At 45.2% G+C, this 27,231-nt stretch overlaps 1 protein-coding gene across 1 annotated transcript; it reads right to left on the reverse strand.

The window, feature by feature from the left end:
• Positions 1-1,130: 1,130 nt before the first annotated feature.
• Positions 1,131-27,025, reverse strand: LOC135534920 (vitamin K-dependent protein S-like; the record flags this gene model as incomplete). Its single annotated transcript, XM_064961717.1, has 5 exons — positions 26,686-27,025; positions 24,187-24,344; positions 13,730-13,754; positions 9,776-9,862; positions 1,131-1,253 (listed from the first exon to the last, which is right to left on the reverse strand). Coding segments are annotated over exons 1-5 (475 nt in total), but the record flags the coding sequence as incomplete, so codon positions are not given.
• Positions 27,026-27,231: the final 206 nt, after the last annotated feature.

Genomic DNA, 27,231 nt, shown 5'->3' on the forward strand with positions numbered 1-27,231 from the left:
AGTATTAAGTAGGACCCAGTAGGACCCAGTATTAAGTAGGACCCAGTATTAAGTAGGACCCAGTATTAAGCCAGGACCCAGTATTAAGTAGGACCCAGTATTAAGTAGGACCCAGTATTAAGTGACTGTCTGGTACCTACCATCCTCACAGCGCGGGCCCTTCCAGCCTGGTCGACACTGACAGGTGAAGGAGGCCTGTCTAACCCCAACCCTGTCTGTCTGGTACCTACCATCCTCACAGCGCGGGCCCTTCCAGCCTGGTCGACACTGACAGGTGAAGGAGGCCTGTCTAACCCCAACCCTGTCTGTTTGGTACCTACCATCCTCACAGCGTGGGCCCTTCCAGCCTGGTCGACACTGACAGGTTAAGGAGGCCTGTCTAACCCCAACCCTGTCTGTCTGGTACCTACCATCCTCACAGCGCGGGCCCTTCCAGCCTGGTCGACACTGACAGGTGAAGGAGGCCTGTCTAACCCCAACCCTGTCTGTCTGGTACCTACCATCCTCACAGCGCGGGCCCTTCCAGCCTGGTCGACACTGACAGGTGAAGGAGGCCTGTCTAACCCCAACCCTGTCTGTCTGGTACCTACCATCCTCACAGCGCGGGCCCTTCCAGCCTGGTCGACACTGACAGGTGAAGGAGGCCTGTCTAACCCCAACCCTGTCTGTCTGGTACCTACCGTCCTCACAGCGCGGGCCCTTCCAGCCTGGTCGACACTGACAGGTGAAGGAGGCCTGTCTAACCCCAACCCTGTCTGTCTGGTACCTACCATCCTCACAGCGCGGGCCCTTCCAGCCTGGTCGACACTGACAGGTGAAGGAGGCCTGTCTAACCCCAACCCTGTCTGTCTGGTACCTACCATCCTCACAGCGCGGGCCCTTCCAGCCTGGTCGACACTGACAGGTGAAGGAGGCCTGTCTAACCCCAACCCTGTCTGTCTGGTACCTACCATCCTCACAGCGCGGGCCCTTCCAGCCTGGTCGACACTGACAGGTGAAGGAGGCCTGTCTAACCCCAACCCTGTCTGTCTGGTACCTACCATCCTCACAGCGCGGGCCCTTCCAGCCTGGTCGACACTGACAGGTGAAGGAGGCCTGTCTAACCCCAACCCTGTCTGTCTGGTACCTACCATCCTCACAGCGCGGGCCCTTCCAGCCTGGTCGACACTGACAGGTGAAGGAGGCCTGGCCATCGATGCAGCGTTCAGAACCCTCCTTGTAACATGGAAACGGAAGGCACTGGTCACTGATCTCTGCAGAACAACACACACAGAGGTATCACACAGCTATCCAGACAGGACTATACAGGACACATACAGGTATCCAGACTATACAGAACACATACAGCTATCCAGACAGGACTATACAGGACACATACAGGTATCCAGACTATACAGAACACATACAGCTATCCAGACAGGACTATACAGGACACATACAGGTATCCAGACTATACAGAACACATACAGCTATCCAGACAGGACTATACAGGACACATACAGGTATCCAGATAGGACTATACAGAACACATACAGGTATCCAGACTATACAGAACACATACAGGTATCCAGACAGGACTATACAGAACACATACAGGTATCCAGACTATACAGAACACATACAGGTATCCAGACAGGACTATACAGAACACATACAGGTATCCAGACAGGACTATACAGAACACATACAGGTATCCAGACAGGACTATACAGAACACATACAGCTATCCAGACAGGACTATACAGAATACATACAGGTATCCAGACAGGACTATACAGAACACATACAGGTATCCAGACAGGACTATACAGAACACATACAGGTATCCAGACTATACAGAACACATACAGGTATCCAGACAGGACTATACAGAACACATACAGGTATCCAGAGTGGACTATACAGAACACATACAGGTATCCAGAAATGACTATACAGAATACATACAGGTATTCAGACAGGACAGGACTATACAGAACACATACAGGTATCCAGAAATGACTATACAGAATACATACAGCTATCCAGACAGGACTATACAGAACACATACAGGTATCCAGAGTGGACTATACAGAACACATACAGGTATCCAGACTATACAGAACACATACAGCTATCCAGACAGGACTATACAGAACACATACAGCTATCCAGAAATGACTATACAGAATACATACAGGTATTCAGACAGGACAGGACTATACAGAACACATACAGCTATCCAGACAGGACAGGACTATACAGGACACATACAGGTATCCAGATAGGACTATACAGAACACATACAGGTATCCAGACTATACAGAACACATACAGCTATCCAGACAGGACTATACAGAACACATACAGGTATCCAGACAGGACTATACAGAACACATACAGGTATCCAGACAGGACAGGACTATACAGAACACATACAGGTATCCAGACTATACAGAACACATACAGGTATCCAGACAGGACTATACAGAACACATACAGGTATCCAGACAGGACTATACAGAACACATACAGCTATCCAGACAGGACAGGACTATACAGAACACATACAGGTATCCAGACAGGACTATACAGAACACATACAGGTATCCAGACAGGACAGGACTATACAGAACACATACAGGTATCCAGACAGGACTATACAGAACACATACAGGTATTCAGACAGGACTATACAGGACACATACAGCTATCCAGACTATACAGAACACATACAGCTATCCAGACAGGACAGGACTATACAGGACACATACAGGTATCCAGACTATACAGAACACATACAGCTATCCAGACAGGACAGGACTATACAGAACACATACAGGTATCCAGACAGGACTATACAGAACACATACAGCTATCCAGACTGGACTATACAGAACACATACAGGTATCCAGAGTGGACTATACAGAACACATACAGGTATCCAGACAGGACTATACAGAACACATACAGGTATCCAGAGTGGACTATACAGAACACATACAGGTATCCAGAAATGACTATACAGAATACATACAGGTATTCAGACAGGACAGGACTATACAGAACACATACAGGTATCCAGAAATGACTATACAGAATACATACAGCTATCCAGACAGGACTATACAGAACACATACAGGTATCCAGAGTGGACTATACAGAACACATACAGGTATCCAGACTATACAGAACACATACAGCTATCCAGACAGGACTATACAGAACACATACAGCTATCCAGAAATGACTATACAGAATACATACAGGTATTCAGACAGGACAGGACTATACAGAACACATACAGGTATCCAGAAATGACTATACAGAATACATACAGCTATCCAGACAGGACTATACAGGACACATACAGGTATCCAGACTATACAGAACACATACAGCTATCCAGACAGGACTATACAGGACACATACAGGTATCCAGACAGGACTATACAGAACACATACAGCTATCCAGACAGGACAGGACTATACAGAACACATACAGCTATCCAGAAATGACTATACAGAATACATACAGGTATTCAGACAGGACAGGACTATACAGAACACATACAGGTATCCAGACTATACAGAACACATACAGCTATCCAGACAGGACTATACAGAACACATACAGCTATCCAGACAGGACTATACAGAACACATACAGCTATCCAGACAGGACTATACAGGACACATACAGCTATCCAGACTATACAGAACACATACAGCTATCCAGACAGGACAGGACTATACAGGACACATACAGGTATCCAGACTATACAGAACACATACAGGTATCCAGACAGGACTATACAGAACACATACAGGTATCCAGACAGGACTATACAGAACACATACAGCTATCCAGACAGGACATGACTATACAGAACACATACAGCTATCCAGACAGGACTATACAGAACACATACAGCTATCCAGACAGGACTATACAGGACACATACAGCTATCCAGACTATACAGAACACATACAGCTATCCAGACAGGACAGGACTATACAGGACACATACAGGTATCCAGACTATACAGAACACATACAGCTATCCAGACAGGACAGGACTATACAGAACACATACAGCTATCCAGACAGGACTATACAGAACACATACAGGTATCCAGAGTGGACTATACAGAACACATACAGGTATCCAGAAATGACTATACAGAATACATACAGGTATTCAGACAGGACAGGACTATACAGAACACATACAGGTATCCAGAAATGACTATACAGAATACATACAGCTATCCAGACAGGACTATACAGAACACATACAGCTATCCAGACAGGACAGGACTATACAGAACACATACAGCTATCCAGACAGGACTATACAGAACACATACAGGTATCCAGAGTGGACTATACAGAACACATACAGGTATCCAGAAATGACTATACAGAATACATACAGGTATTCAGACAGGACAGGACTATACAGAACACATACAGGTATCCAGAAATGACTATACAGAATACATACAGCTATCCAGACAGGACTATACAGAACACATACAGGTATCCAGAGTGGACTATACAGAACACATACAGGTATCCAGACTATACAGAACACATACAGCTATCCAGACAGGACTATACAGAACACATACAGCTATCCAGAAATGACTATACAGAATACATACAGGTATTCAGACAGGACAGGACTATACAGAACACATACAGGTATCCAGAAATGACTATACAGAATACATACAGCTATCCAGACAGGACTATACAGGACACATACAGGTATCCAGACTATACAGAACACATACAGCTATCCAGACAGGACTATACAGGACACATACAGGTATCCAGACAGGACTATACAGAATACATACAGCTATCCAGACTATACAGAACACATACAGGTATCCAGACAGGACAGGACTATACAGAACACATACAGCTATCCAGACAGGACTATACAGAACACATACAGCTATCCAGACAGGACTATACAGAACACATACAGGTATCCAGAGTGGACTATACAGAACACATACAGGTATCCAGAAATGACTATACAGAATACATACAGGTATTCAGACAGGACAGGACTATACAGAACACATACAGGTATCCAGAAATGACTATACAGAATACATACAGCTATCCAGACAGGACTATACAGAACACATACAGCTATCCAGACAGGACAGGACTATACAGAACACATACAGCTATCCAGACAGGACTATACAGAACACATACAGGTATCCAGAGTGGACTATACAGAACACATACAGGTATCCAGAAATGACTATACAGAATACATACAGGTATTCAGACAGGACAGGACTATACAGAACACATACAGGTATCCAGAAATGACTATACAGAATACATACAGCTATCCAGACAGGACTATACAGAATACATACAGGTATCCAGACTATACAGAACACATACAGCTATCCAGACAGGACTATACAGGACACATACAGGTATCCAGACAGGACTATACAGAATACATACAGCTATCCAGACTATACAGAACACATACAGGTATCCAGACAGGACAGGACTATACAGAACACATACAGCTATCCAGACAGGACTATACAGAACACATACAGCTATCCAGACAGGACTATACAGAACACATACAGGTATCCAGACAGGACTATACAGAACACATACAGCTATCCAGACTATACAGAACACATACAGCTATCCAGACAGGACAGGACTATACAGGACACATACAGGTATCCAGACTATACAGAACACATACAGCTATCCAGACAGGACAGGACTATACAGAACACATACAGGTATCCAGAGTGGACTATACAGAACACATACAGGTATCCAGAAATGACTATACAGAATACATACAGGTATTCAGACAGGACAGGACTATACAGAACACATACAGGTATCCAGAAATGACTATACAGAATACATACAGCTATCCAGACAGGACTATACAGAACACATACAGGTATCCAGAGTGGACTATACAGAACACATACAGGTATCCAGACTATACAGAACACATACAGCCTACCAGACAGGACTATACAGAACACATACAGCTATCCAGAAATGACTATACAGAATACATACAGGTATTCAGACAGGACAGGACTATACAGAACACATACAGGTATCCAGAAATGACTATACAGAATACATACAGCTATCCAGACAGGACTATACAGGACACATACAGGTATCCAGACTATACAGAACACATACAGCTATCCAGACAGGACTATACAGGACACATACAGGTATCCAGACAGGACTATACAGAACACATACAGCTATCCAGACAGGACAGGACTATACAGAACACATACAGCTATCCAGAAATGACTATACAGAATACATACAGGTATTCAGACAGGACAGGACTATACAGAACACATACAGGTATCCAGACTATACAGAACACATACAGCTATCCAGACAGGACTATACAGAACACATACAGCTATCCAGACAGGACTATACAGAACACATACAGCTATCCAGACAGGACTATACAGGACACATACAGCTATCCAGACTATACAGAACACATACAGCTATCCAGACAGGACAGGACTATACAGGACACATACAGGTATCCAGACTATACAGAACACATACAGGTATCCAGACAGGACTATACAGAACACATACAGGTATCCAGACAGGACTATACAGAACACATACAGCTATCCAGACAGGACTATACAGGACACATACAGCTATCCAGACTATACAGAACACATACAGCTATCCAGACAGGACAGGACTATACAGGACACATACAGGTATCCAGACTATACAGAACACATACAGCTATCCAGACAGGACAGGACTATACAGAACACATACAGCTATCCAGACAGGACTATACAGAACACATACAGGTATCCAGAGTGGACTATACAGAACACATACAGGTATCCAGAAATGACTATACAGAATACATACAGGTATTCAGACAGGACAGGACTATACAGAACACATACAGGTATCCAGAAATGACTATACAGAATACATACAGCTATCCAGACAGGACTATACAGAACACATACAGCTATCCAGACAGGACAGGACTATACAGAACACATACAGCTATCCAGACAGGACTATACAGAACACATACAGGTATCCAGAGTGGACTATACAGAACACATACAGGTATCCAGAAATGACTATACAGAATACATACAGGTATTCAGACAGGACAGGACTATACAGAACACATACAGGTATCCAGAAATGACTATACAGAATACATACAGCTATCCAGACAGGACTATACAGAACACATACAGGTATCCAGAGTGGACTATACAGAACACATACAGGTATCCAGACTATACAGAACACATACAGCTATCCAGACAGGACTATACAGAACACATACAGCTATCCAGAAATGACTATACAGAATACATACAGGTATTCAGACAGGACAGGACTATACAGAACACATACAGGTATCCAGAAATGACTATACAGAATACATACAGCTATCCAGACAGGACTATACAGGACACATACAGGTATCCAGACTATACAGAACACATACAGCTATCCAGACAGGACTATACAGGACACATACAGGTATCCAGACAGGACTATACAGAATACATACAGCTATCCAGACTATACAGAACACATACAGGTATCCAGACAGGACAGGACTATACAGAACACATACAGCTATCCAGACAGGACTATACAGAACACATACAGCTATCCAGACAGGACTATACAGAACACATACAGGTATCCAGACAGGACTATACAGAACACATACAGCTATCCAGACTATACAGAACACATACAGCTATCCAGACAGGACAGGACTATACAGGACACATACAGGTATCCAGACTATACAGAACACATATAGCTATCCAGACAGGACAGGACTATACAGAACACATACAGGTATCCAGAGTGGACTATACAGAACACATACAGGTATTCAGACAGGACTATACAGGACACATACAGGTATCCAGACTATACAGAACACATACAGGTATCCAGACAGGACAGGACTATACAGAACACATACAGGTATCCAGACAGGACTATACAGAACACATACAGGTATCCAGACAGGACTATACAGAACACATACAGGTATTCAGACAGGACTATACAGGACACATACAGGTATCCAGACTATACAGAACACATACAGCTATCCAGACAGGACAGGACTATACAGAACACATACAGGTATCCAGACAGGACTATACAGAACACATACAGGTATTCAGACAGGACTATACAGGACACATACAGGTATCCAGACTATACAGAACACATACAGCTATCCAGACAGGACTATACAGAACACATACAGCTATCCAGACTATACAGAACACATACAGCTATCGAGACAGGACTATACAGAACACATACAGCTATCCAGACAGGACAGGACTATACAGAACACATACAGGTATTCAGACAGGACTATACAGGACACATACAGGTATCCAGATAGGACTATACAGAACACATACAGGTATCCAGACAGGACAGGACAATACAGAACACATACAGCTATCCAGACAGGACTATACAAACATACGGTCAGTGGATCCTACCCCAACACCCTACCACTAAACCAGGGGGGTCAAACATACGACCCATGGGCCAACATCCTACCCCTAAACCAGCATCCTACCACTAAACCAGCATCCTACCCCTAAACCAGCATCCTACCCCTAAACCAGCATCCTACCACTAAACCAGCATCCTACCCCTAAACCAGGGGGGTCAAACATATGACCGCTAAACCAGCATCCTACCACTAAACCAGCATCCTACCACTAAACCAGCATCCTACCCCTAAACCAGGGGGGTCAAACATACGACCACTAAACCAGCATCCTACCCCTAAACCAGCATCCTACCCCTAAACCAGCATCCTACCACTAAACCAGCATCCTACCACTAAACCAGCATCCTACCACTAAACCAGCATCCTACCCCTAAACCAGCATCCGACCACTAAACCAGCATCCTACCACTAAACCAGCATCCTACCACTAAACCAGCATCCTACCCCTAAACCAGCATCCTACCCCTAAACCAGCATCCGACCACTAAACCAGCATCCTACCACTAAACCAGCATCCTACCACTAAACCAGCATCCTACCACTAAACCAGCATCCTACCCCTAAACCAGCATCCTACCCCTAAACCAGCATCCGACCACTAAACCAGCATCCTACCACTAAACCAGCATCCTACCACTAAACCAGCATCCTACCCCTAAACCAGCATCCTACCCCTAAACCAGCATCCTACCCCTAAACCAGCATCCTACCACTAAACCAGCATCCTACCACTAAACCAGCATCCTACCCCTAAACCAGCATCCTACCCCTAAACCAGCATCCTACCACTAAACCAGCATCCTACCCCTAAACCAGCATCCTACCACTAAACCAGCATCCTACCCCTAAACCAGCATCCTACCACTAAACCAGCATTCTACCCCTAAACCAGCATCCTACCCCTAAACCAGCATCCTACCACTAAACCAGCATCCTACCCCTAAACCAGCATCCTACCCCTAAACCAGCATCCTACCCCTAAACCAGGGAGGGTCAAACATAAGGACTGTGGTGAAAAAAAATGGAGGTGACAAATTTTTGCATTTTTAAAAATTAAACTACAGACCTCAATGAAGACTAAATGAGGCCGGCGGGGAATTATTTTGGTTGACAACCCTTCTCTAAACCAACCTGTAGCCCTGACCTCTGAACCCCAACAACCGTCTCTAACCTTTACCAACCTTTGACACAGGTTCTGAGGTTTGAAGGGACGTTGGAGTCTCCAGAGTTCTGGTTGTTGATGCCCACACGATGTGAACCCAGACAAACTGAAATACAACACAGTGGGGTTATATTAGCTGACATCAGACAACAACACAGTGGGGTTATATTAGCTGACATCAGACAACAACACAGTGGGGTTATATTAGCTGACATCAGACAACAACACAGTGGGGTTATATTAGCTGACATCAGACAACAACACAGTGGGGTTATATTAGCTGGCATCAGTCATATCATCAGACAACAACACAGTGGGGTTATATTAGCTGACATCAGACAACAACACAGTGGGGTTATATTAGCTGACATCAGTCAGACAGACAACAACACAGTGGGGTTATATTAGCTGACATCAGTCAGACAGACAACAACACAGTAGGGTTATATTAGCTGACATCAGTCAGACAGATAACAACACAGTGGGGTTATATTAGCTGGCACCAGTCAGACAGACAACAACACAGTGGGGTTATATTAGCTGGCATCAGACAACAACACAGTGGGGTTATATTAGCTGACATCAGACAACAACACAGTGGGGTTATATTAGCTGACATCAGACAGACAGACAACAACACAGTGGGGTTATATTAGCTGGCATCAGACAGACGGACAACAACACAGTGGGGTTATATTAGCTGGCATCAGACAGACAGACAACAACACAGTGGGGTTATATTAGCTGGCATCAGTCAGACAGACAACAACACAGTGGGGTTATATTAGCTGACATCAGACAGACGGACAACAACATAGTGGGGTTATATTAGCTGGCATCAGACAGACAGACAACAACACAGTGGGGTTATATTAGCTGACATCAGACAGACAGACAACAACACAGTGGGGTTATATTAGCTGACATCAGACAGACAGATAACAACACAGTGGGGTTATATTAGCTGACATCAGACAGACAGACAACAACACAGGGGGGTTATATTAGCTGGCATCAGTCAGACAGACAACAACACAGTGGGGTTATATTAGCTGACATCAGACAACAACACAGTGGGGTTATATTAGCTGGCATCAGACAACAACACAGTGGGGTTATATTAGCTGACATCAGACAAACAGACAACAACACAGTGGGGTTATATTAGCTGGCATCAGACAGACAGACAACAACACAGTGGGGTTATATTAGCTGGCATCAGACAGACAGACAACAACACAGTGGGGTTATATTAGCTGACATCAGTCAGACGGACAACAACACAGTGGGGTTATATTAGCTGGCATCAGACAACAACACAGTGGGGTTATATTAGCTGACATCAGTCAGACAGACAACAACACAGTGGGGTTATATTAGCTGACATCAGACAACAACACAGTGGGGTTATATTAGCTGGCATCAGACAACAACACAGTGGGGTTATATTAGCTGACATCAGTCATATCATCAGACAACAACACAGTGGGGTTATATTAGCTGGCATCAGTCAGACAGACAACAACACAGTGGGGTTATATTAGCTGGCATCAGTCAGACAGACAACAACACAGTGGGGTTATATTAGCTGGCACCAGTCAGACAGACAACAACACAGTGGGGTTATATTAGCTGGCATCAGACAACAACACAGTGGGGTTATATTAGCTGGCATCAGACAACAACACAGTGGGGTTATATTAGCTGACATCAGACAGACAGACAACAACACAGTGGGGTTATATTAGCTGGCATCAGACAGACGGACAACAACACAGTGGGGTTATATTAGCTGGCATCAGACAGACAACAACACAGTGGGGTTATATTAGCTGGCATCAGACAACAACACAGTGGGGTTATATTAGCTGACATCAGTCAGACAGACAACAACACAGTGGGGTTATATTAGCTGACATCAGACAACAACACAGTGGGGTTATATTAGCTGGCATCAGACAACAACACAGTGGGGTTATATTAGCTGGCATCAGTCATATCATCAGACAACAACACAGTGGGGTTATATTAGCTGACATCAGACAGACAGACAACAACACAGTGGGGTTATATTAGCTGGCATCAGTCAGACAGACAACAACACTGGGGTTATATTAGCTGGCACCAGTCAGACAGACAACAACACAGTGGGGTTATATTAGCTGGCATCAGACAACAACACAGTGGGGTTATATTAGCTGGCATCAGACAACAACACAGTGGGGTTATATTAGCTGACATCAGACAGACAGACAACAACACAGTGGGGTTATATTAGCTGGCATCAGACAGACGGACAACAACACAGTGGGGTTATATTAGCTGGCATCAGACAGACAACAACACAGTGGGGTTATATTAGCTGGCATCAGACAACAACACAGTGGGGTTATATTAGCTGGCATCAGACAACAACACAGTGGGGTTATATTAGCTGACATCAGTCAGACAACAACACAGTGGGGTTATATTAGCTGACATCAGACAGACAGACAACAACACAGTGGGGTTATATTAGCTGGCACCAGTCAGACAGACAACAACACAGTGGGGTTATATTAGCTGGCATCAGACAACAACACAGTGGGGTTATATTAGCTGGCATCAGTCAGACAGACAACAACACAGTGGGGTTATATTAGCTGGCACCAGTCAGACAGACAACAACACAGTGGGGTTATATTAGCTGACATCAGACAACAACACAGTGGGGTTATATTAGCTGGCATCAGACAACAACACAGTGGGGTTATATTAGCTGACATCAGTCAGACAACAACACAGTGGGGTTATATTAGCTGGCATCATTCATATCATCAGACAACAACACAGTGGGGTTATATTAGCTGACATCAGATAACAACACAGTGGGGTTATATTAGCTGGCACCAGACAGACAGATAACAACACAGTGGGGTTATATTAGCTGGCATCAGACAACAACACAGTGGGGTTATATTAGCTGGCATCAGACAGACAGACAACAACACAGTGGGGTTATATTAGCTGGCATCAGACAGACAGACAACAACACAGTGGGGTTATATTAGCTGACATCAGTCAGACAGACAACAACACAGTGGGGTTATATTAGCTGACATCAGACAACAACACAGTGGGGTTATATTAGCTGGCATCAGACAACAACACAGTGGGGTTATATTAGCTGACATCAGTCAGACAACAACACAGTGGGGTTATATTAGCTGACATCAGACAGACAGACAACAACACAGTGGGGTTATATTAGCTGGCACCAGTCAGACAGACAACAACACAGTGGGGTTATATTAGCTGGCATCAGACAACAACACAGTGGGGTTATATTAGCTGGCATCAGTCAGACAGACAACAACACAGTGGGGTTATATTAGCTGGCACCAGTCAGACAGACAACAACACAGTGGGGTTATATTAGCTGACATCAGACAACACAGTGGGGTTATATTAGCTGGCATCAGACAACAACACAGTGGGGTTATATTAGCTGGCATCAGTCAGACAGACAACAACACAGTGGGGTTATATTAGCTGGCACCAGTCAGACAGACAACAACACAGTGGGGTTATATTAGCTGGCATCAGACAACAACACAGTGGGGTTATATTAGCTGGCATCAGACAGACAGACAACAACACAGTGGGGTTATATTAGCTGACATCAGACAGACAGACAACAACACAGTGGGGTTATATTAGCTGGCATCAGACAACAACACAGTGGGGTTATATTAGCTGACATCAGACAACAACACAGTGGGGTTATATTAGCTGGCATCAGACAACAACACAGTGGGGTTATATTAGCTGACATCAGACAACAACACAGTGGGGTTATATTAGCTGGCACCAGTCACATGATAACTCATTGAGGAACGGGTGGCTGAGGGTCAGCTAGATTCTATGTCGCCAGATGTTGTTAATGGACAAATGGCTGAACACAGGACTTCAACAGAAGAAGGTTGAAACTCACAGACATATTGAGGATAGAAGTGTTCCTGTAAAAAGAGAGGAGACATTATTAGACTGGTGTCTGTCTGGGTCCTTAAACCAGTCATTAATAGAAGTCTGTCTGGGTCCTTAAACCAGTCATTATTAGAAGTCTGTCTGGGTCCTTAAACCAGTCATTATTAGAAGTCTGTCTGGGTCCTTAAACCAGTCATTATTAGAAGTCTGTCTGGGTCCTTAAACCAGTCATTATTAGAAGTCTGTCTGGGTCCTTAAACCAGTCATTATTAGAAGTCTGTCTGGGTCCTTAAACCAGTCATTATTAGAAGTCTGTCTGGGTCCTTAAACCAGTCATTATTAGAAGTCTGTCTGGGTCCTTAAACCAGTCATTATTAGAAGTCTGTCTGGGTCCTTAAACCAGTCATTATTAGAAGTCTGTCTGGGTCCTTAAACCAGTCATTATTAGACTGGTGTCTGGGTCCTTAAACCAGTCATTATTAGAAGTCTGTCTGGGTCCTTAAACCAGTCATTATTAGAAGTCTGTCTGGGTCCTTAAACCAGTCATTATTAGACTGGTGTCTGGGTCCTTAAACCAGTCATTATTAGAAGTCTGTCTGGGTCCTTAAACCAGTCATTATTAGAAGTCTGTCTGGGTCCTTAAACCAGTCATTATTAGAAGTCTGTCTGGGTCCTTAAACCAGTCATTATTAGAAGTCTGTCTGGGTCCTTAAACCAGTCATTATTAGAAGTCTGTCTGGGTCCTTAAACCAGTCATTATTAGAAGTCTGTCTGGGTCCTTAAACCAGTCATTATTAGAAGTCTGTCTGGGTCCTTAAACCAGTCATTATTAGAAGTCTGTCTGGGTCCTTAAACCAGTCATTATTAGAAGTCTGTCTGGGTCCTTAAACCAGTCATTATTAGAAGTCTGTCTGGGTCCTTAAACCAGTCATTATTAGACTGGTGTCTGGGTCCTTAAACCAGTCATTATTAGAAGTCTGTCTGGGTCCTTAAACCAGTCATTATTAGAAGTCTGTCTGGGTCCTTAAACCAGTCATTATTAGACTGGTGTCTGGGTCCTTAAACCAGTCATTATTAGAAGTCTGTCTGGGTCCTTAAACCAGTCATTATTAGAAGTCTGTCTGTCTGGGTCCTTAAACCAGTCATTATTAGAAGTCTGTCTGGGTCCTTAAACCAGTCATTATTAGAAGTGGTGTCTGTCTGGGTCCTTAAACCAGTCATTATTAGAAGTCTGTCTGGGTCCTTAAACCAGTCATTATTAGAAGTCTGTCTGGGTCCTTAAACCAGTCATTATTAGAAGTCTGTCTGGGTCCTTAGAAGTCTGTCTGGGTCCTTAAACCAGTCATAGAAGTCATTATTAGAAGTCTGTCTGGGTCCTTAAACCAGTCATTATTAGAAGTCTGTCTGGGTCCTTAAACCAGTCATTATTAGAAGTCTGTCTGGGTCCTTAAACCAGTCATTATTAGAAGTCTGTCTGGGTCCTTAAACCAGTCATTATTAGAAGTCTGTCTGGGTCCTTAAACCAGTCATTATTAGAAGTCTGTCTGGGTCCTTAAACCAGTCATTATTAGAAGTCTGTCTGGGTCCTTAAACCAGTCATTATTAGAAGTCTGTCTGGGTCCTTAAACCAGTCATTATTAGAAGTCTGTCTGGGTCCTTAAACCAGTCATTATTAGAAGTCTGTCTGGGTCCTTAAACCAGTCATTATTAGAAGTCTGTCTGGGTCCTTAAACCAGTCATTATTAGAAGTCTGTCTGGGTCCTTAAACCAGTCATTATTAGAAGTCTGTCTGGGTCCTTAAACCAGTCATTATTAGAAGTCTGTCTGGGTCCTTAAACCAGTCATTATTAGAAGTCTGTCTGGGTCCTTAAACCAGTCATTATTAGAAGTCTGTCTGGGTCCTTAAACCAGTCATTATTAGAAGTCTGTCTGGGTCCTTAAACCAGTCATTATTAGAAGTCTGTCTGGGTCCTTAAACCAGTCATTATTAGAAGTCTGTCTGGGTCCTTAAACCAGTCATTATTAGAAGTCTGTCTGGGTCCTTAAACCAGTCATTATTAGAAGTCTGTCTGGGTCCTTAAACCAGTCATTATTAGAAGTCTGTCTGGGTCCTTAAACCAGTCATTATTAGAAGTCTGTCTGGGTCCTTAAACCAGTCATTATTAGAAGTCTGTCTGGGTCCTTAAACCAGTCATTATTAGAAGTCTGTCTGGGTCCTTAAACCAGTCATTATTAGAAGTCTGTCTGGGTCCTTAAACCAGTCATTATTAGAAGTCTGTCTGGGTCCTTAAACCAGTCATTATTAGAAGTCTGTCTGGGTCCTTAAACCAGTCATTATTAGAAGTCTGTCTGGGTCTTAAACCAGTCATTATTAGAAGTCTGTCTGGGTCCTTAAACCAGTCATTATTAGAAGTCTGTCTGGGTCCTTAAACCAGTCATTATTAGAAGTCTGTCTGGGTCCTTAAACCAGTCATTATTAGAAGTCTGTCTGGGTCCTTAAACCAGTCATTATTAGAAGTCTGTCTGGGTCCTTAAACCAGTCATTATTAGAAGTCTGTCTGGGTCCTTAAACCAGTCATTATTAGAAGTCTGTCTGGGTCCTTAAACCAGTCATTATTAGAAGTCTGTCTGGGTCCTTAAACCAGTCATTATTAGAAGTCTGTCTGGGTCCTTAAACCAGTCATTATTAGAAGTCTGTCTGGGTCCTTAAACCAGTCATTATTAGAAGTCTGTCTGGGTCCTTAAACCAGTCATTATTAGAAGTCTGTCTGGGTCCTTAAACCAGTCATTATTAGAAGTCTGTCTGGGTCCTTAAACCAGTCATTATTAGAAGTCTGTCTGGGTCCTTAAACCAGTCATTATTAGAAGTCTGTCTGGGTCCTTAAACCAGTCATTATTAGAAGTCTGTCTGGGTCCTTAAACCAGTCATTATTAGAAGTCTGTCTGGGTCCTTAAACCAGTCATTATTAGAAGTCTGTCTGGGTCCTTAAACCAGTCATTATTAGAAGTCTGTCTGGGTCCTTAAACCAGTCATTATTAGAAGTCTGTCTGGGTCCTTAAACCAGTCATTATTAGAAGTCTGTCTGGGTCCTTAAACCAGTCATTATTAGAAGTCTGTCTGGGTCCTTAAACCAGTCATTATTAGAAGTCTGTCTGGGTCCTTAAACCAGTCATTATTAGAAGTCTGTCTGGGTCCTTAAACCAGTCATTATTAGAAGTCTGTCTGGGTCCTTAAACCAGTCATTATTAGAAGTCTGTCTGGGTCCTTAAACCAGTCATTATTAGAAGTCTGTCTGGGTCCTTAAACCAGTCATTATTAGAAGTCTGTCTGGGTCCTTAAACCAGTCATTATTAGAAGTCTGTCTGGGTCCTTAAACCAGTCATTATTAGAAGTCTGTCTGGGTCCTTAAACCAGTCATTATTAGAAGTCTGTCTGGGTCCTTAAACCAGTCATTATTAGAAGTCTGTCTGGGTCCTTAAACCAGTCATTATTAGAAGTCTGTCTGGGTCCTTAAACCAGTCATTATTAGAAGTCTGTCTGGGTCCTTAAACCAGTCATTATTAGAAGTCTGTCTGGGTCCTTAAACCAGTCATTATTAGAAGTGGTGTCTGTCTGGGTCCTTAAACCAGTCATTATTAGAAGTCTGTCTGGGTCCTTAAACCAGTCATTATTAGAAGTGGTGTCTGTCTGGGTCCTTAAACCAGTCATTATTAGAAGTGGTGTCTGTCTGGGTCCTTAAACCAGTCATTATTAGAAGTCTGTCTGGGTCCTTAAACCAGTCATTATTAGAAGTCTGTCTGGGTCCTTAAACCAGTCATTATTAGAAGTCTGTCTGGGTCCTTAAACCAGTCATTATTAGAAGTCTGTCTGGGTCCTTAAACCAGTCATTATTAGAAGTCTGTCTGGGTCCTTAAACCAGTCATTATTAGAAGTCTGTCTGGGTCCTTAAACCAGTCATTATTAGAAGTCTGTCTGGGTCCTTAAACCAGTCATTATTAGAAGTCTGTCTGGGTCCTTAAACCAGTCATTATTAGAAGTCTGTCTGGGTCCTTAAACCAGTCATTATTAGAAGTCTGTCTGGGTCCTTAAACCAGTCATTATTAGAAGTCTGTCTGGGTCCTTAAACCAGTCATTATTAGAAGTCTGTCTGGGTCCTTAAACCAGTCATTATTAGAAGTGGTGTCTGTCTGGGTCCTTAAACCAGTCATTATTAGAAGTCTGTCTGGGTCCTTAAACCAGTCATTATTAGAAGTGGTGTCTGTCTGGGTCCTTAAACCAGTCATTATTAGAAGTGGTGTCTGTCTGGGTCCTTAAACCAGTCATTATTAGAAGTCTGTCTGGGTCCTTAAACCAGTCATTATTAGAAGTGGTGTCTGTCTGGGTCCTTAAACCAGTCATTATTAGAAGTCTGTCTGGGTCCTTAAACCAGTCATTATTAGAAGTGGTGTCTGTCTGGGTCCTTAAACCAGTCATTATTAGAAGTGGTGTCTGTCTGGGTCCTTAAACCAGTCATTATTAGAAGTGGTGTCTGTCTGGGTCCTTAAACCAGTCATTATTAGAAGTGGTGTCTGTCTGGGTCCTTAAACCAGTCATTATTAGAAGTGGTGTCTGTCTGGGTCCTTAAACCAGTCATTATTAGACTGGTGTCTGTCTGGGTCCTTAAACCAGTCATTATTAGAAGTGGTGTCTGTCTGGGTCCTTAAACCAGTCATTATTAGAAGTCTGTCTGGGTCCTTAAACCAGTCATTATTAGAAGTGGTGTCTGTCTGGGTCCTTAAACCAGTCATTATTAGAAGTGGTGTCTGTCTGGGTCCTTAAACCAGTCATTATTAGACTGGTGTCTGTCTGGGTCCTTAAACCAGTCATTATTAGAAGTGGTGTCTGTCTGGGTCCTTAAACCAGTCATTATTAGAAGTGGTGTCTGTCTGGGTCCTTAAACCAGACATTATTAGAAGTGGTGTCTGTCTGGGTCCTTAAACCAGTCATTATTAGACTGGTGTCTGTCTGGGTCCTTAAACCAGTCATTATTAGAAGTGGTGTCTGTCTGGGTCCTTAAACCAGTCATTATTAGACTGGTGTCTGTCTGGGTCCTTAAACCAGTCATTATTAGAAGTGGTGTCTGTCTGGGTCCTTAAACCAGTCATTATTAGAAGTGGTGTCTGTCTGGGTCCTTAAACCAGTCATTATTAGAAGTGGTGTCTGTCTGGGTCCTTAAACCAGTCATTATTAGACTGGTGTCTGTCTGGGTCCTTAAACCAGTCATTATTAGAAGTGGTGTCTGTCTGGGTTCTTAAACCAGTCATTATTAGAAGTGGTGTCTGTCTGGGTCCTTAAACCAGTCATTATTAGAAGTGGTGTCTGTCTGGGTCCTTAAACCAGTCATTATTAGAAGTGGTGTCTGTCTGGGTCCTTAAACCAGTCATTATTAGACTGGTGTCTGTCTGGGTTCTTAAACCAGTCATTATTAGAAGTGGTGTCTGTCTGGGTCCTTAAACCAGTCATTATTAGAAGTGGTGTCTGTCTGGGTTCTTAAACCAGTCATTATTAGAAGTGGTGTCTGTCTGGGTTCTTAAACCAGTCATTATTAGAAGTGGTGTCTGTCTGGGTCCTTAAACCAGTCATTATTAGACTGGTGTCTGTCTGGGTTCTTAAACCAGTCATTATTAGAAGTGGTGTCTGTCTGGGTCCTTAAACCAGTCATTATTAGAAGTTGTGTCTGTCTGGGTCCTTAAACCAGTCATTATTAGAAGTGGTGTCTGTCTGGGTTCTTAAACCAGTCATTATTAGACTGGTGTCTGTCTGGGTCCTTAAACCAGTCAACAGCTTGAGGACAACGTCCCGCTCCATCCCACTCAGCTACGTCAACACTAGTCAACGTCCCGCTCCGTCCCACTCAGCTACGTCAACACTAGTCAACGTCCCGCTCCGTCCCACTCAGCTACGTCAACACTAGTCAAAGTCCCGCTCCGTCCCACTCAGCTACGTCAACACTAGTCAACGTCCCGCTCCATCCCACTCAGCTACGTCAACACTAGTCAACGTCCCGCTCCGTCCCACTCAGCTACGTCAACACTAGTCAACATCCCGCTCCGTCCCACTCAGCTACGTCAACACTAGTCAACGCCCCGCTCCATCCCACTCAGCTACGTCAACACTAGTCAACGCCCCGCTCCATCCCACTCAGCTACGCCAACACTAGTCAACGTCCCGGTCCATCCCACTCAGCTACGTCAACACTAGTCAACGTCCCGCACCATCCCACTCAGCTACGTCAACACTAGTCAACGTCCCGCTCCATCCCACTCAGCTACGTCAACACTAGTCAACGTCCCGGTCAATCCCACTCAGCTACGTCAACACTAGTCAACGTCCCGCACCATCCCACTCAGCTACGTCAACACTAGTCAACGTCCCGGTCCATCCCACTCAGCTACGTCAACACTAGTCAACGTCCCGGTCCATCCCACTCAGCTACGTCAACACTAGTCAACGTCCCGCTCCATCCCACTCAGCTACGTCAACACTAGTCAACGTCCCGCTCCATCCCACTCAGCTACGTCAACACTAGTCAACGTCCCGCTCCATCCCACTCAGCTACGTCAACACTAGCCAACATCAGGCTCCATCCCACTCAGCGACGTCAACACTAGTCAACGTCCCGCTCCATCCCACTCATCTACGTCAACACTAGTCAACGCCCCGCTCCATCCAACTCAGCGACGTCAACACTAGTCAACGCCCCGCCCATCCCACTCAGCGACGTCAACACTAGTCAACGCCCCGCTCCATCCCACTCAGCGACGTCAACACTAGTCAACGCCCCGCTCCATCCCACTCAGCTACGTCAACACTAGTCAACGTCCCGCTCCATCCCACTCAGCGACGCCAACACTAGTCAACGCCCCGCTCCATCCCACTCAGCTACGTCAACACTAGTCAACGCCCCGCTCCATTCCACTCAGCTACGTCAACACTAGTCAACGCCCCGCTCCATCCCACTCAGCTACGTCAACACTAGTCAACGCCCCGCTCCATCCCACTCAGCTACGTCAACACTAGTCAACGTCCCGCTCCATCCCACTCAGCTACGTCAACACTAGTCAACGTCCCGGTCCATCCCACTCAGCTACGTCAACACTAGTCAACGTCCCGCACCATCCCACTCAGCTACGTCAACACTAGTCAACGTCCTGCTCCATCCCACTCAGCTACGTCAACACTAGTCAACGTCCCGCTCCATCCCACTCAGCTACGTCAACACTAGTCAACGTCCCGCTCCATCCCACTCAGCTACGTCAACACTAGTCAACGTCCCGCTCCATCCCACTCAGCTACGTCAACACTAGTCAACGTCCCGCTCCATCCCACTCAGCTACGTCAACACTAGTCAACGTCCCGCTCCATCCCACTCAGCTACGTCAACACTAGTCAACGTCCCGCTCCATCCCACTCAGCCACGTCAACACTAGTCAACGTCCCGCTTCATCCCACTCAGCTACGTCAACACTAGTCAACGTCCCGCTCCATCCCACTCAGCTACGTCAACACTAGTCAACGTCCCGGTCCATCCAACTCAGCTAGGTCAACACTAGTCAACGTCCCGCTCCATCCCACTCAGCTACGTCAACACTAGTCAACGCGGGAAACCTCATGGCAAACACACGTAAGCAAACACATGATGGGGGGAACAGTTCAATGACCTGAGTCTGTTACATACACACACTCTCCCCATGTCCCTCCTGACATGACCATCTAGTGTCTACCCTCTCCCTCTCCCCATGTCCCTCCTGACATGACCATCTAGTGACTACCCTCTCCCCATGTCCCTCCTGACATGGCCATCTAGTGTCTACCCTCTCCCTCTCCCCATGTCCCTCCTGACATGACCATCTAGTGACTACCCTCTCCCCATGTCCCTCCTGACATGACCATCTAGTGTCTACCCTCTCACTCTCCCCATGTCCCTCCTGACATGACCATCTAGTGTCTACCCTCTCCCTCTCCCCATGTCCCTCCTGACATGACCATCTAGTGTCTACCCTCTCCCCATGTCCCTCCTGACATGACCATCTAGTGTCTACCCTCTCACTCTCCCCATGTCCCTCCTGACATGACCATCTAGTGACTACCCTCTCCCTCTCCCCATGTCCCTCCTGACATGACCATCTAGTGTCTACCCTCTCCCTCTCCCCATGTCCCTCCTGACATGACCATCTAGTGTCTACCCTCTCCCCATGTCCCTCCTGACATGACCATCTAGTGTCTACCCTCTCCCTCTCCCCATGTCCCTCCTGACATGACCATCTAGTGACTACCCTCTCCCCATGTCCCTCCTGACATGACCATCTAGTGTCTACCCTCTCCCTCTCCCCATGTCCCTCCTGACATGACCATCTAGTGACTACCCTCTCCCCATGTCCCTCCTGACATGACCATCTAGTGTCTACCCTCTCCCTCTCCCCATGTCCCTCCTGACATGACCATCTAGTGTCTACCCTCTCCCTCTCCCCATGTCCCTCCTGACATGACCATCTAGTGACTACCCTCTCCCTCTCCCCATGTCCCTCCTGACATGACCATCTAGTGTCTACCCTCTCCCCATGTCCCTCCTGACATGACCATCTAGTGTCTACCCTCTCCCCATGTCCCTCCTGACATGACCATCTAGTGTCTACCCTCTCCCCATGTCCCTCCTGACATGACCATCTAGTGTCTACCCTCTCCCTCTCCCCATGTCCCTCCTGAAATGACCATCTAGTGTCTACCCTCTCCCTCTCCCCATGTCCCTCCTGACATGACCATCTAGTGTCTACCCTCTCCCTCTCCCCATGTCCCTCCTGACATGACCATCTAGTGTCTACCCTCTCCCTCTCCCCATGTCCCTCCTGACATGACCATCTAGTGTCTACCCTCTCCCTCTCCCCATGTCCCTCCTGACATGACCATCTAGTGTCTACCCTCTCCCCATGTCCCTCCTGACATGACCATCTAGTGTCTACCCTCTCCCTCTCCCCATGTCCCTCCTGACATGACCATCTAGTGTCTACCCTCTCCCCATGTCCCTCCTGACATGACCATCTAGTGTCTACCCTCTCCCTCTCCCCATGTCCCTCCTGACATGACCATCTAGTGTCTACCCTCTCCCTCTCCCCATGTCCCTCCTGACATGACCATCTAGTGTCTACCCTCTCCCTCTCCCCATGTCCCTCCTGACATGACCATCTAGTGTCTACCCTCTCCCCATGTCCCTCCTGACATGACCATCTAGTGTTTACCCTCTCCCTCTCCCCATGTCCCTCCTGACATGGCCATCTAGTGTCTACCCTCTCCCCATGTCCCTCCTGACATGACCATCTAGTGTTTACCCTCTCCCTCTCCCCATGTCCCTCCTGACATGACCATCTAGTGACTACCCTCTCCCCATGTCCCTCCTGACATGACCATCTAGTGTCTACCCTCTCCCCATGTCCCTCCTGACATGACCATCTAGTGTCTACCCTCTCCCTCTCCCCATGTCCCTCCTGACATGACCATCTAGTGACTACCCTCTCCCTCTCCCCATGTCCCTCCTGACATGACCATCTAGTGTCTACCCTCTCCCCATGTCCCTCCTGACATGACCATCTAGTGTCTACCCTCTCCCTCTCCCCATGTCCCTCCTGACATGACCATCTAGTGTCTACCCTCTCCCCATGTCCCTCCTGACATGACCATCTAGTGTCTACCCTCTCCCTCTCCCCATGTCCCTCCTGACATGACCATCTAGTGTCTACCCTCTCCCCATGTCCCTCCTGACATGACCATCTAGTGTCTACCCTCTCCCTCTCCCCATGTCCCTCCTGACATGACCATCTAGTGACTACCCTCTCCCTCTCCCCATGTCCCTCCTGACATGACCATCTAGTGTCTACCCTCTCCCCATGTCCCTCCTGACATGACCATCTAGTGTCTACCCTCTCCCTCTCCCCATGTCCCTCCTGACATGACCATCTAGTGACTACCCCTCTCCCTCTCCCCATGTCCCTCCTGACATGACCATCTAGTGTCTACCCTCTCCCCATGTCCCTCCTGACATGACCATCTAGTGTCTACCCTCTCCCTCTCCCCATGTCCCTCCTGACATGACCATCTAGTGTCTACCCTCTCCCCATGTCCCTCCTGACATGACCATCTAGTGTCTACCCTCTCCCTCTCCCCATGTCCCTCCTGACATGACCATCTAGTGACTACCCTCTCCCCATGTCCCTCCTGACATGACCATCTAGTGTCTACCCTCTCCCTCGGTCCCTCCTGACATGGCCATCTTGTAACTAGTGTTCCAGGGTCCCTCCTGACATGACCATCTTGTAACTAGTGTGCCAGGGTCCCTCCTGACATGACCATCTTGTAACTAGTCTGCCAGGGGCCCTCCTGACATGGCCATCTTGTAACTAGTGTGCCCGGGGCCCTCAGGAGCCACTCACCGTCTCCGGGTTGTTCTCAAAGATCTCCCTCGCCTCCTCCTTGTTGCACAGCTCCTCGATACATTCTCTCTCCAGGTTACCTTTCTTACTCTCCTCAAACATGGAGTTGGCCCTGCGGTGCCGAGACAGGAACTGGGAGGCCCTGTTCTGAGTTAGGACTGGAGACAAACACTGTGTAACTGGGTTGGTTATATATTTCACTTGCAACTCCAGAAATATGTATTCAATGTTTATGCGTTTCTATTGGTTGTGTAAGGACGGACGCTGGGAGACAAGGATGCAAGTACAAGGGGAGGTAACCGTTAATAAACAAGGGGAGTCAACAGTTAATAAACAAGGGGAGTCAACAGTTAATAAACAAGGGGAGTCAACAGTTAATAAACAAGGGGAGTCAACAGTTAATAAACAAGGGGAGTCAACAGTTAATAAACAGTTAATAAACAAGGGGAGGTAACAGTTAATAAACAGTTAATAAACAAGGGGAGTCAACAGTTAATAAACAGTTAATAAACAGTTAATAAACAAGGGGAGGTAACAGTTAATAAACAAGGGGAGTCAACAGTTAATAAACAGTTAATAAACAAGGGGAGTCAACAGTTAATAAACAAGGGGAGTCAACAGTTAATAAACAGTTAATAAACAAGGGGAGGTAACAGTTAATAAACAGTTAATAAACAAGGGGAGTCAACAGTTAATAAACAAGGGGAGTCAACAGTTAATAAACAAGGGGAGTCAACAGTTAATAAACAAGGGGAGTCAACAGTTAATAAACAAGGGGAGTCAACAGTTAATAAACAAGGGGAGTCAACAGTTAATAAACAGTTAATAAACAAGGGGAGGTAACAGTTAATAAACAACAACAATAATGCTGACACGAGGAACAAACTGAGGAACAGACAGATATAGAAGGGGCCATCAACAAAATGAAGGAGGCCAGGTGAGTCCAATGAGCGCTGATGCGTGTAATGACAGTGGCAGGTGTCCGTAATGATGGGCAGCCTGGCGCCCTCGAGCACCAGAGACGGGGAGCGGGAGCAGGCGTGTCAGGTTGGTTGAATGTACATATCAATTAGGTGTCATGATATCGGCGACACTTGCAGATAGGGGGAGATCACAAAACGTAAACTCCTCCCAGTCTGATATTAACCTGCAAGTGTAACAGTATAGCTTCCGTCCCTCTCCTCGCCCCTACCTGGGCTCGTACCAGGAACACAGGGACAACAGCCACCCTCGAAGCATCGTCACACATCGCTCCAGAGCAAGGGGAACAACTACTTCAAGGTCTCAGAGTGAGTGACGTCACCGATTGAAAAGCTATTAGCGCACACCACCGCTAACTAGCTAGCCGTTTCACATGGGTTACACCAGCATTAGGTCCCGTTCTGAAACACTGTATTCTATTTTCAGATGGACAATGTGTAGGAGTTCACTAGGTACATGTCCAGATGTATACAGTACATGTATAGTACCTGTTAGATATTGAGGGGGCTTCCAGGGATGTACTTTTTATTTAATGTTATTGCTGTAAAACTTGAGTCAGCTGGCATGCTCTAATTACAATGGTCACATTAGCTCCCTTCTAATACTGATATTGACATGCGGACGAATCACGAATGTTCGGCCGTCAACATACTGGTTGATTCCTGCACATCTAAATGTGTTTCCTTCTGTCTATAGTCAGAATAAACCCCAAATCAACTGTGTGATCGATGGCTGCGACCGTCCTTTCTTTAAAAAAAAAAAACACAACGCAAGAAGTTACGAAGTACTGATGACGTCCGTTACACTCACACAACACGTGTTTTATTACATCGTTATTACAATGTGATGGCAGCGGGGGGGAAGTATGGGGTTTGTGTGAATGGTGTATGTGACCACATAGGAATCTATATTGATATTTTACACATGTTTTGATGGATGAATCATTTGGATCAAACTGTAAACGGATTAGTACACAGTCCCATTTCAACAGGTCTTTGTTCTTGTTTCAGCAGGGTATTACCCCCAACACGTGGTCTTATTTAAATGATTTAAAGCAATTTTGTTTAAAAAAACAAAACATAAATAATCTAGGAGGTGTCACTCATCTTCCAGGACTGCAGGCACAGTGTAAAAACATCAGATCACCTGTTGCCTTTTTGTCGACATACGCAGCTCAAAACCTGTTTCAGACTTTATAACATGTTGTGGAAAGTAGCGTTGGCTTCGGCGCATTAAAGTTGTCTTTTAGTAACAAGGTACCATTAATTCGTTGGCTTCGGCACATTAATTAAAGTTGTATTTTAGTAACAAGTTACCATTAATTCGTTGGCTTTGACGGGTATAAATTGTATTTTAGTATGTAGGTTACCGTTAATTCTTTGGGAAAAGAAAAACACCAAACATAACCCCCTGATCTTGTGTAAAAGCGGAAAACAACCAAAGTTGTACTTTTACTATCCACATACATAAGTCCATTTTTCCGTTATCCAACTTAAAGTAAAATAAAGTTTCACTTACATCGATGAGCATCGCAAAGCGCCACCAGAAAGATGAAACAAGCCACCGATTCTCCTAATAAACTATGTTTATTTCTCCACATAATAAAACCGATCCTCGGAACAGCTCAGGTCCGCGACAAAAACTTTAATCTTCCCGAAAATGTTTTCGCCTGTTCAGTGGAGGGAGCTGGGACTGGACCGGGAGCGGAGAGAGGAGAGGAGGGAGACGTGTGTGTCGTGAACCACATTAACATGACCAACAAAACTGGAATCGGCGTTAAGCCTTCAAAATAAAATACAAATATATATATTCACAAAAGTAGTGCACTGGGTCTCTATAGATCCGTTTGAGTCCATGTTCTCTTGATAAGTGCATAAATTGGACCATTTTCATGTCCTGTTAAACATTCAAAATGAAACCAGTACTTGTGCATGTCAGGGAAAATGTATGGAGTTTTTTTTTTAAATGCATTATTTTCTTTAGGAATGTAGTTCAGTAAAAGTAAATGTAGTCAAAAATGTAAATAGTAAAGTCAAGTACAGATACCCAGAAAAACTCACAGAA

This window comes from Oncorhynchus masou, unplaced genomic scaffold, assembly GCF_036934945.1.
Source record: "Oncorhynchus masou masou isolate Uvic2021 unplaced genomic scaffold, UVic_Omas_1.1 unplaced_scaffold_4157, whole genome shotgun sequence".
Classification (NCBI taxonomy): domain Eukaryota; kingdom Metazoa; phylum Chordata; class Actinopteri; order Salmoniformes; family Salmonidae; genus Oncorhynchus; species Oncorhynchus masou.